The sequence below is a fragment of the Marmota flaviventris genome, chromosome 1 (genome assembly GCF_047511675.1).
Source record: "Marmota flaviventris isolate mMarFla1 chromosome 1, mMarFla1.hap1, whole genome shotgun sequence".
In the NCBI taxonomy this organism is placed as follows: Eukaryota; Metazoa; Chordata; class Mammalia; order Rodentia; family Sciuridae; genus Marmota; species Marmota flaviventris.
Genome location: NC_092498.1, coordinates 191,275,802 through 191,288,213, shown reverse-complemented (window position 1 = coordinate 191,288,213; position 12,412 = coordinate 191,275,802). Strand labels below are relative to the sequence as shown.

Sequence of the window (12,412 nt, the reverse complement as noted above, 5' to 3'; positions counted from 1 at the left end):
GGTAAGTGATACAGAGAAAAATAAAGCAGGGGCAGGGACTAAGGGAGCTTTTAGGTGGAGTGGTTGGCCTGGAAGTTTTCACTGAGAAGGTGACATTTGATCAAAGACCCCAAGGGGGGAAAGAAGGGCCTCTTGGACTGTCATGGGAGGAGTGTGTAGGCAAGAAAGAGCAAAGCAAGGGCCCAGAGGCAGGATGGTCCTTGCATGGCTGGTAGAAGACAGGAAGCCTATGAGGCTTGGAGCAGGGTGTCCAGGAATGCAGAGGCAAGGTCAGAGCCATGACTATGGCTGGATTGTGGAGTGCTCTGTTGACTCCTACACTGGGTGAGCTGCAAAGCTAGTGCAATGTGCTGTGTGATCTGACTTGTGGTTCAGCAAAATCTCTTTTGCTTTCTGACAGTAAATCATGGGGGCCAAAGGTGGGAGCCAGGAAGCCAGTTAACAGGTTTTGAGACTAGGCAAGAGATGATGGTGCTTGGACCAGGTGGAGTAAGTAACATGTGGAAGGGTCCCTGTGTTGGTCAGTTTTCCATAACTGTGATAAGATAACTGAAAAAAAAAATCAAAGGAGGATTTTGGCTCATGGTTTGAGGAGTTTCAGTCCATGGACAGTTGGCTCCATGGCTTTTGAGCCTGTGATGAGGCAGACCATTGTGGCAAAGAGCTTGTGGTGGAACAAAGCTCACCTCATGGTGGCCAGGAAACAGGAAGGGGCCGGGATTCCAGTATCCCCTCAGTTACGCCCCCAATGACCTCACTTCCTTCCACTAGGTCCCACCTCCAAGGGTTCCACCGTCTCTTAGCTGTACCACAGGCTGTTGACCTAGTCTTGAGCATATGAGTCTTTGAAACTGTTTAAGACCTGGATGTGTAAGTGGAGCCAAGAGGCTTTGCCTCTGGGTCACACATGGGCTATGAGAGCAGGGATTGCTAAGGTTTTAGTTTTGATACTATGGATTGAACCTAGGGGTACCCCTACTGAGCACCCCCAGCTTTATTTATTTTTTTGAGATGGGGGTTTTACTAAGTTGCCAAGGCTGGTTCTTGGATCTCCTGAGCAGCTGGGATTATGGGTGTGCATCGCCATGCCCACCTTGCTCAGATGTTTGACCCAAACAGCTATGAAGGATGGAATAGCTATTGATTGAGGGCTGGGGCAGGGGAAGTGAGTGTGGAGGTGGAGTGTAGGACCTCAGTCTGGTTGTATTACGGTAGAAGTTCAGGTGGGATGAGTGAGCAATTGTGCATTCAGGCAGCAGTTCCGGGGATATCCTGGCTGAGGTAAAAATCTTGTCATTTAAGGCCTTGAGACTAATGAGGTTGTTATGTGTCTGTATGTGAAGAGGTTCAAAAGACGGGAACAACCAGCCAACAAGATGGAAGCATTTGGACTGAGATGTTGGAGAATAGACCAGTGGAGGTCATTGGCAAGCTTGATGGCAGTTGCCAGTAGAGGAGTCCTAGTGAAAATCTAATGGAATAAATTCAAGAAAGAATGGGAGGAGGGGATTGGGTCAGTGAGTAAATACAGATGACTCTTATTTATTGTTTTTATACTACTTAGGAAAAACAAAAAACCAGAAATGTATTCTTGGGTTCCACGTGTGTGTGTGTGTGTGTGTGTATGACTGAGATGTAGATAGAATGCTGCTCTCATTTGTAGATAAGATGGCAACCCCCAGAATACCCATAGACCCACAGGTGCTCAGTGTCAGGTTGGGCCTTCACCGGGCTCCATGCACCCTGGGTTGTCATTGCCCATAGTCCAGTATTCAGTCAGTTTGTGCTGCACTGATTGTTCCTTCCTCTCAAGGATCAGTTGGAATCAAGAAATTCCGCAAAGAAAGACTCATCTATTTGTGAAGGAGCCAGGGACTCGTCTGTCACCAGCATGACCTCAGGCCACCTAGTTTTATGCCTTCACCATTTTCCAATGGGAAAATTCCAATGACTGGACTGTCAGGTTTTCCTACTGTGGAAAGGGGCAGGGGCATCAGAACTGTTTTTTCCACCCCCCTCAAGGAGTTGTTTTTACCGAAGATGATGGAACCTTGTAGCTGAAAGAGAATTTGTTTCAAGCCCCAGGGATTTCAGCTGTGCTGTAGAAAAGGTGAATCTCCTTAGAGGGGCTCAGACCATGAGGAGCAAAGGGTGTGGGGGGCAAGGCTTCTCTCCCAACAACCCCCCACCCACCCATCTTGATCATCTGTATCCAACCTTACCTGATTACCTGGTGGGTTTCTCTGTAAGAGTTCAATTCAAAAGGATTTAGTTGCTTCAAGATGCATAGAAAACCCCTGATAAGCCGGCTGTACCTTGTTTTTACCTATGAGGAACTTGATGGAGGCAACTCACCCAGGTGTATTGTATTGTGGGTGTCATAGGTACAACACCCAACAACCTGTCTTCTGCCCCATGATGAGGCAGTGAAGAGAGATGCAGGGCAGGTGCTGCTCTAGGGAAGTTTTAAACTTACTCTTTCCCTCAGAAGGTTTGATAATGAAATGAACTGACAATAGGCAGATTAACTGGGGAAAAAAAAGAAATTTTATCAATATGCATAAGCTCAGGACTCATACTTGAAATAAGACACAAAGGGAGGGCTAGGAAGATGGAGCTTGGTTGTCTCTGGAGATGAAGTCTCTTGTGTAACAGCCACCCGTGGCCATTGCTGTCTGGGCTAGCGGTCAGACCTCAATCTTGTCTTCTTGATGAAGAGGTCCTTCCTAAGCCATAGGGTATATCCGATTGAACAGCTAGAGGTAAGTTTCTTTTTACAAAAGGACTACTTTCAGAGCCATTCTGTGTCTGCAGTTCTGAATAGCCAACTTAAAATCTGCTTACGAAGTATATTTAGGGTGGTTTACTTTGAACTTCCTCTCTGGGGTGTCTTCGAGTTCATACCTCTCTGATCTGTGCATGAAAAATCAGAATCTTTCTTATAGTTCAGGAAGAGACCTGAGGTCCCAAACCCTGGAATGTGTGGAGGCGTGACCAGGTGCAGGGAAAGGCAGGGTGGTGGCTGGTCAGTGAATTCTAGGGGTCCTATGATAACATAGACAGGGCAGCTGAGGCCTGTTCACGTGAAGCTGTGAAAACAAACTTGAATGGGCTATGTGGGGTAGACTTGGAGGACTGGGCATGTCCCCATGAGCCTCTCTTCTGACCCAGTGCCTGCTTATTCTCCTAAACTCGGCCTTCTCCCCAGAACAAGGGAGAGGGAGCTGTCCCTGTGTAGCACTGTTTGGGTTAAAGCCACATAGCAGGTCCTACAGGTGTGCCTCAGCCCAGGCTGTGGACATGAGCCGAGAGCTCAGGGAGAAGATTGCTAAGAACTCCCTGTGGGAGCTTTATGCTCACATTGATTCATATCTGTGGGTTTGTAATGAGAAATGGGACCAGCATTAATCTTGATTTTGACTTATCTGGGGCTCTGTCTTCATAGGTCGCTCAGGGTCTGCCTCATACTCTGAGGATTATACTGGTAAAATTGTTTCCATTATTTAAATACAAAAATTAGTATTCAGGATGACTTTTGTTCTGTTTGATTTTATACTTTAAATTTCCCACATAATCAGTTCTTTAAAGCTGACATGTTTGTTTGCTAGAGAAGGTAGAGAAGGCATTCATACCTACAGTTATAATTGTCTTATGTGTGCAGATGATTCCTTGACTTATACACTGTTGTAAGTCTGCCTCCTTATCTACAGTGCTGGCAGCTCAGATAAATGTCTTGGTTTTTCCATTCATTCATCTGCAAAATGACTGGCACTGTACCTAAGGGTCCCAGCAGAAGTCATAGCACACAGATATCCCCCACCTTCAGCTCACACCCCAGTGGGATCAGACAGAAGACAAGATGCCTGCATGTAGTCTGCATGCCTCTGGCTAACAAAGCAGAGGCAGACGGTGAAGAGTGGGTGGGGGCAGGATGCGGCTGTTTTCAGTAGGGTGGACCTTAAGATCAAGAGTATTTGAGTGTCGGCCTGAACAGGTGAGGGAATCAGTTGGATGGCTTAAGGGATGCTTCAGACAAAAACAGGACAATAGCTGTGAGACTGGAGCATGTCGTTGGGGTTCTGAGGACTTGGGGGGGCCACTGTGGCTGTAGCAAAGGGGCAGAGGAGATGAGATAGGGAGGTAGATCTTGAGGTCTTTTCTAGGGGGAGGGGAGAATGACAGGATTTTGGCTCTTAGTGAGAATGGGAGTCTCTGGAAGGCGGACGTGATTCTAGTCGCATCAGTGGGACTGCTAAAGTGCTGAAGGTGGGAGTGGGGATTGCACAGGTAACAGCAGAGAGAGAAGTTGTTTATTTTTCCTCCTTCCTACACACATGTGTGGGCAGAGTTTATATCTGGGATTAGTCAGAATATGTGCTTGGCAAATATGATCTCTTGATAAAACCAAATAGGTTTCCTGGTATGTAAGAGAATATTCACCTTCCTTTCTGGAGTTTTCTCTGTACTCAGCAGAAATGTTTGTTGCTATTAATCAAGATGTGAGAAAACCAGATTCTCAGATTGGAGTGTAGGGTAGATATCTCCCAGTTTGTGGGACCCTAAGCACGGCTTTTTTTTTGCAATTGGATAAATATCTGGAAATTTTGTATAAAGGTAACGATTTGCACCAAAAAATTCACCAGAGAAACCCAGCCTTTCCGTGATGTCCAAGGAGCTTGCTTCCTTTCTGATAATGGCCCCTGCCTGCCTCCTCCACTCACAGCTGTGGCTCTGGCAGGGAGGCGGGTGTGCAGTGGGTTCCCCTGTGTGCCTGTTTTAATACTGGTTCTTCCTTTCTGTCACAGTTGCCCCCACCCCTGTCTCTGTGTGTTGTTGGTTGCCACTCCTCTTCTGTCCCCAGCCCTTCCACTTAATACCAAGTCTTCTCCCAGAACACATGGTCTCCTTTCACGGCCTCTGGACCCGTCCTTGCGTGAGTGATGAGGTCCTTCCAGCTCTGCTCTGTCTCCTGAAGTCGACAGGAGACCTGTGATGTCTTAGGATCCCTACTGTCCGGTCCCAGCAGGCCACGCGCAAGGGCTTTAATTCCCTGCACAGCCCTGGCACACACCTAATGTCCTGGGTGATAAGCTGTTTGATGCCCTCTCCTTGGGCCCTCAGGTGTCACCATTGCTGAAACAGAATTGAATCTGCTGCTCCTGCCTTTTTTTTTTTCTTCTTCCAAAAATTCTGCTCAGAACTTCTCAGTGGAGTGCTGAGTTCAAAAAGAAGATTCTAGAAACTTTGGAAGGCCTCTCCCTGGTCACTGGCTCTCCTCTCCCTATATTCCTGCTGTGGATGGACCTGGACAGGGACACCATTGATTCGTTTGGGTGAAACCTAAAGTTCCCCCTGGTCCTTTCAGTAGCCATACCCCATTTTTTCCTTCCTTGTTATCAGGTGTGCCCTTTGTCACACAGGGTCTTATTTTTCATACACACACCAAAAAAACCCCACCACCACCACCAACAACAACAACAAAAAGAATCCCAAGCACTGTATATTCCTGTAGTCCCAGAGGCTTGCCAGGCTGAGGTATGAGGATTGAGAGTTCAAAGCCAGCCTTAGCAACAGTAAGTTGCTAAGCAACTTGGTGATACCCTGTCTGTAGGTAAAATACAAATAGGGATGAGGATGTGGTCAGTGGTCAAGTGCCTGAGTTCAATCCCAAGTACAAAAATAAAAAAAAAAAATCCTCAAATATCAAAGCAGAAGGTTCTGGTTCTTGCACCCAGGGGATCTCTCCACCAATTCCCTGCATATTCCACGAATTTATTGATTGGGTTTGAGATAACATTCTTCCCAATCCCTCACTTTAAAAATTATATCTTAGTTGGGGCCAACTTGAAATATTGAGGGTAAGTGTGTGGACTTATCTCTCAAATTCTCACATTGGCTGTGGCTCATAAGACTATTATAATGCTTCCCTGTGCCATGGGCTCATTGAGGTTGCAGTTCAGAGAGCACTCCCACACTGCTGACTTGAGCTGAGATGCTGTTCAGGGAATTGGGGGCATATGTCCTTAGCAAGGACAGCTTCGCTAACCCTTTGAAGCCTCACTGCAGGGAGCTGAGCTGCCCTCCACTGTTCTTCCAACTGTTCTCCCCTAAAATGCCAGGATCAACACCCAGAAACTTTCTGAAGCTCTTCAGAGTCTGGGAAGGAGTTGGAGCTGCTGGAGGTCGGGTGGGCTGGGGAGTGAGGAGCTCCCAGCCATGGGTCTGCAGATACTCCCAGAGTACTGTCTGTAGTGTCCAGGGTAGATATCCTATTGGAATATTTGATTTGAGATTGGGTATAGAACTATTTTAAGTGGATCAGCTTGAAAATATTTCATGCTTTGCCTTATGTTTATTGGTAAGTCAGTTTGTAGAATTTCAAATGAAAATTTCCCAGCCCGAGGACTAGACCACAGCACCGTTGATTATTTGGCATATTTCAACTTCTCTCAGCTCCTGAGCCAAATGAAGTAACTTTCATTTGCAATCCCATTTGTAAGTCTAATTTTAATATTGTGTTTATTCATATTAAGGACAGAATTTCTTTTTTTAAATAACTCTACCAAAAAAAACAAAACCCACAGTAAGTACTACATTGGCATCATCACAAGTGATTTAATGAATGAAAATACATTTGGGGATATTCAAAAAAGAGCCCAAGGAATGTGATTTTTGTCAATGTCTTCATATCAGTTTAGCTCTGGGGCTCACTGACTTCTGAGGATGTGAGGGAAATTTCTCTGTGGTTTGGAAGACATTTTTTCTGTAGACCAGTGAAGTTGTTGGGGGTTGTGTGATGTTATCTCTTATGTAAACATCATATTTCAAAACATCTTTTCCATTGCAGAGCACTAGTCCACATGTGAAGACCAAAGTAATACCCCATGTTGAGTTATTTTGACAAATGATTTCTTAAAAAAATTTAAGGTAAAATAGTAATTCTGTCAACTGGAAGAACACAGGATATATCCATTTTTCAGGATAGATAGTTTTTACCCTGGGACAAATAGGTTAAAATTATACTGTATGAAATTTGCATTTAGATTCTAAAGAAAAGAATCAGTCCTGGCAGTGGCACACATCTATGATCCTGGCGGCTTGGTAGGCTGAGGCAGGAGGATTGCAAGTTCAAAGCCAGCCTCAGCAACTTTTAGTGAGGCCCTGTCTCTAAATAAAATATATAATTTTTTTAAAAAGTCTGAGGATGTGACTCAGTGGTTAGGTGCCCCTGGGTTCAACCCTCAGAAACAAAAATGAACAAACAAAAAACCAGAAACACAAACTACAGAGAAATCTATGCAGTATATAATTTGTCCAGCTTAGCTTTCATTTGAAGAAAGGAGTTCTGAAGTATCTTTGAAGTTTCATCAGTTGAAAGTCCTCCAAAAAGAGAACTATTGAGAAACTTGGTGTTGTGGTGGTGGAAAAGAAAAGCTTCCTCAGTTTTTTTGAGGGAATAACTTTAAAAATAGTTAAATGGTGTTAAAATTAAGAGTTACACTTGTCAGCCGAGGGCCAAGTAATCCCAGTGACTTTGGAGGCTGAGGCAGGAGGATCCCAAGTTCAAAGCCAGCTTCAGCAACTTAGGCCCTAAGCAACTCAGACTTTGTTTCAAAAATTTTAAAAAAATGATCTGGGAATGTGGCTCAGTAGTTAAATGCCCCTGGGTACCAAACGGGGGGAAAAGGGGGGGGGGGTTAATTTATCATCAATATTTAACATTGTTGTTACATCTGAAATAAGCTTATGTTCTGGTTTAAAAAAAAAAATCACCACCACCCTTCACATAACCCACCAACACTCAAAGTTTCCACTTGATTGCCAAGTGTCAATGTCGTGGCGTTATTGCACATGCCTATAATCCCAGCACCTTGGCAGACTGAGGCAGGATGATTTCAAGTTCAAAGCCAGCCTCAGCAATTTAGTGAAGCCCTAAGCAACTCGGCAAGACCCTGTCTCTAAATAAAATATTTTTGAAAAGGGTTGGGGATGTGGCTCAGTAGTTACATGCCCCTAGGTTCAATGCCAGGTACAAAAATAAACAACAAAAAAACCCATTAAAAAAAAAATCTTGCCATAGAGAGTTATTGGGAAGGGAGGAGCAATGAGGATGTTAAACCTCAGGATGCAGTTAGTGGAGTTTGAGAATCACCTTCTCTGTCTTCACTTCAGCCTTAGAGTATACACACCATTATTCCTGTGTCAGATGAAGAAACTAAGTTGCAGAGAAGTTAAGATCTGCAGTGAGGGAGTGAGGGTGTAGCTAGTGGCAGAGCACTTGGCTAGCACGTGTGAAGCCCTGGATTCCATCCCTAGCACTGCCAAAAACAAGAAAAAGAAAAATGCTGCTGCTCTGTCTGCTCTCCAGTCTTGCCCATATGAGTGGGAGCAACCCTCAAATCCTTTCTTCCTGGGTGGTCTCAGTTCCTGGACAGGCCCTGTGTGAACATCCCTCCACATGGTGGTGGTGGAGGGTGGATCTAGAACAGCATGTCACCTTGGGTTTACAGAACCAGTCGTCTGTTTTATGGGCTGGGAACTGACTGTAATGGACTTAATGGAGAGCCAAGCGTGTTGTGTCTACTGTAGCTTGTGGGTAGTTAAAGGAATTTTCAAGGGTGAGTGGATTTATAGTCAAATGCATCTTGGTGTTGACTTTGGAAACCAAGAGCAATGATAGTGCCTCTGTATAAATTTGCCCCATCTCTGCTCTTGCTCCCCGGCAAGCTCAAAGTTCGTTACTCTCCCATTGCTCCTATCCTCCCTCTTTTTCCTCTCCCCTTTCCCTCCCTGTCCCTATCTCTGACTCTAGCTCTAGTTGACTTAGATGTCTACTAGCTAAGAGAAGAGTAGCGATCAGCCAAATTGCTTACCTGGATTTGATTTCTTCCTATTTATATTAATACAATAATTATAGCTGTATAAGATAGTTTTGAGGCTTACGGGACATAGTGATTAGGAGTCCATGGGAAAGTGGCATCCAGGAAGTGCTCACACATGGGAGCCTTGGGCACAGTCTTTGCTTGTTACAGTGGAGGAACCACAAGCCCAGGGAGGAATTTTACAAACTACCTCTGGTCACGTATACTAGCCTCCCTGGGAGCTCACAGTGCCCTTGATCATGACTTGGCCTGGCCTGAGCCAGGTTAGCATGGGAGAGTTTGCTTAGGGAGCTGAGCCTGCAGTGCTGGAACGGGGTGCTGTAGAAGAGCCACCTTAGAATGGCCCTGGTACTGATCTCGGGGTCTCTCTGGGACCTCTGTACACAAACCACACAGCAGCCCTGGGAGCATGTGTGTTTTAGAATGGGCATCTTGGCCATGGTGAGAAGTGTGGCCTCTCCCCTGAGAAGATGGATGAACCCACCTAATTCTGAGTTGAGAGGATTAACACCCCTCCAAGCCCAGTTCTTGGGTCCTCAGTTGGAGAACCACTGATCTGGAGGTACATGGGTGGATGTCCCCCACCCCAGTTGCCAGCAGCAGGTGTAGTCTCTGATTTTTCTAACTTTGGGAACCATTGTGGTGTCTTGATGTTACAAGGCAAAACTCCTTAAGGTGTCTTAGAAGCTTTCTAAAGTTAAGACCTGGCTGCTGCTGATCTGGACAGCCTCTGCACACCACCTGAGGCTCTTTTATCAGCCTCTCCAGGTCACCAGAAGCTTCCCATCACAGGGCCTTTACATACACTCTTTCAGCTCTTATTGGCTCAAGTGATGTAGGAGAGATGAGGCTGGACACCCGAGAAATTAGCAGGAAGCAGGTTTATTGGCTGCAGTAGTCCAGAGTGAGGCGCCTGCCTAAAAAAATGTCTCTGGGCCTCGAGTCTGGAAATTCTTTGAACTTCATACCCAGTGTGTGTGTGGCTGGGGGCGGGGGGGTGGCGTTGAAGATTTACATGACGAGCTTTTCCATTTTTTTTTTTTTTTTGGATTAGTCGGAGGTTTTGCAAGTTTTACCACAAAAGCAGAAGTACCATCATCAAGCCCAACTTTGCTTTTGCAAGACAGATCCATTCAGTTGTCACCAAAAAAAGGAAGTCCTAACCCACATTGAGTTTTTTGCAGAATTTTTTGCTGATATTCTGTTAATAAGAACAATTAAGGTGAGGGTCTCTGGAGAAGCTTAATGAAGATTCTTTGGAGGAGGAGGGGGCACTACTACACAAGTGTCCCTTAGGTAGCCCTTCCTTTCCAAGTCAGCTCTTCCTGTTTGGAGGCCTTGTTGGCACTGGGCACCTCTCCCTTCTGCCTTTATCACAATTACAATTTTGTGTGTGATGATTAATTAACAGCCAGCATCTCTTTGGCTCCCTGAGGGTAGAACGTGCATCCCTCTGTCTAGTTCGTGGTGTCTTCTCGGTGCCCCTCGCAGTACCTGGCACACAGCAAAGCACATGGCAGGTGGGAGGCCGACCTCCAGGCGGTGGGAGTCATGGCGTCTGGCAGGAGCGTCTTCGATTACCCATCGATGGCCCCTTTCCCACCTTCGTTTGCCTGACTGCCCCCCTCTCTCCCTGGAGGTGTGCTGAGGCTCCTGGAACACGGAGAGGAATACGTCTTCACACTGCCCAGCGCTTACGCGCGGTCCATCCTCACCATCCCGTGGGTGGAGCTCGGAGGAAAGGTCAGCATCAACTGCGCCAAGACCGGGTACTCCGCGACCGTGACGTTCCACACGAAGCCCTTCTACGGCGGGAAAGTACACAGGTGGGATGCGCTTTGTCTTATCACAACGCCCGAGTTTCCTTTCCCATTAGAGGGCCAGATTTCAGTCGTGCGTGGCATGAGCTGGAAATGAAGATAAAGTTAATAGTTCTTTTGCAAGAGGCTTCTCTTTCCCTGCTTCACGGGGGCTGCTTTTGGAGCCCACCTCACTCTAGATGGATGCAGAAAGCTTTGGCCAGGCATTTGTAGAGCACATTTTCCAGAGAATAAAAAGCGCTTTTTTTTTTTTTTTTGTCTTTTGGAACTGGGGTTCGAACCCAGGGCTTTGAGAATGCAAGGCAGATGCTTTGCCACTGCGCTACATCCCAGCCTAAAAGGCACTTCTGTTTGTTATGATAGGCTCTTCCTTTTGAAGATAGGCTCTTCTTTTTGAGGCCACAGTTTTTGTTTCTCTGCTCTGAAATGATTTGATCTGTGAGTCCAGACATGGCCTGGGAGTTCCTGGGTTCTTGTTCAGTTGGACCTATTAATACTCCTGAATCCTGGGTCATGTACCTATGAGTTAGAGACTCTCCCCCTCCCCTTTTATAAGCTGGGGAAACCCGAGTCTTAAACAGAAGGAAGAGAGGTCGCCTGTTTGAAGAAGCACAAAGTGGTTTTTATGGTGCCAGCAATCAAAAAAAAAACAAAATCTTTTAGAGCAGACCTACTCTATGCACAAGCATCCATCTTTGCCCTTTTCCTTAGAAAAACACAAGGACATTTACAGTGGCATGCTAAAGCTGGCATACACTGGTTCACAAGAGCTGACCGTTTCTTCCGGGCTGGACATCCATGACACCGTGCTGGTAGTGGAAATACCACAGGAATGACAAAGGCATGCGGGGCTGGTGTTTCCCTTCACAGAGGGCCAGTTGTTAAACGCTGACCAGCACACTACTCATATCTCCCACTGTGGACTTAATACTTGGGGCTGACCCTCTGCCTTGCCACCTAGGAGCTGGGACAGTTTTCAGGCTTGGGGAGAATGCTCCCAAGCCTGTATTAGAACTTGAAATTCTGCTTGAGCTGGACTGTCAGATATAGAGAAGCTTAGCCCTCATCCTTAGCCGCTTTAGAGTAGCCTCCTGCTTTTGCTTTGTTGCTCTGACTATGCAGAAAACTACAAAGTGTGGAGGAGGGTGGGTGTCTGCTCTCACCCAGAATCAGAGTTCCCTAGGATGAGATGACAAGGAGAGAGGTCACAAATCTCCACAAAGCCCTTTTAAAGAGAGGTTGAAGTTGTCCCTCTAGCTGCTGCTGACTGGGAAGGCACTGACATGAGGCCGGGAGTCTAGGCTCTGCTTAGCCTTCTTTAGAAGGTGCGTGGATGTTGGGCTGGACGCTGCCCTCCTTTCCCAGCGTGAGCTCTGTTGGGATTGTCAGCAGCCTTGTTTGACCCACATTCAGAATTGACCTTGTTTAAGGACTTTTTGCCGTTGAAATTTAGCACTATTGGATGCTATTTGGGGGAGGAAAGAGTTTGTTTTCACACACTGCTTGATTTCCATCTTTTTTTTTTTTAAAACACATGGAGCACAACTTTTCATCTCTCTGGTTGTACATGATGTAGAATCACACTGTTGATTTCCATCTTATATAACCATGATATAAGTGTATGTTTATCAGAACTAAGAAGTAAACATTTCTACTATTAACAAACTACTATTAGTTAATATTAACTAATCTGTGGATGATATTCAGATT

General features: G+C 45.9%; 1 protein-coding gene across 2 annotated transcripts in view; it reads left to right on the top strand.

Moving 5' to 3' along the window:
• Osbpl10 (oxysterol binding protein like 10) overlaps window positions 1-12,412 on the top strand; it is a 266,818-nt gene that overhangs the window by 245,074 nt on the left and 9,332 nt on the right. For both annotated transcript variants that reach the window (XM_027932423.3, XM_027932422.3), the window contains one exon: window positions 10,522-10,708. In XM_027932423.3, coding sequence (XP_027788224.1) covers window positions 10,522-10,708 — 187 coding nt within the window. The remainder of the gene's footprint in view (window positions 1-10,521; window positions 10,709-12,412) is intronic.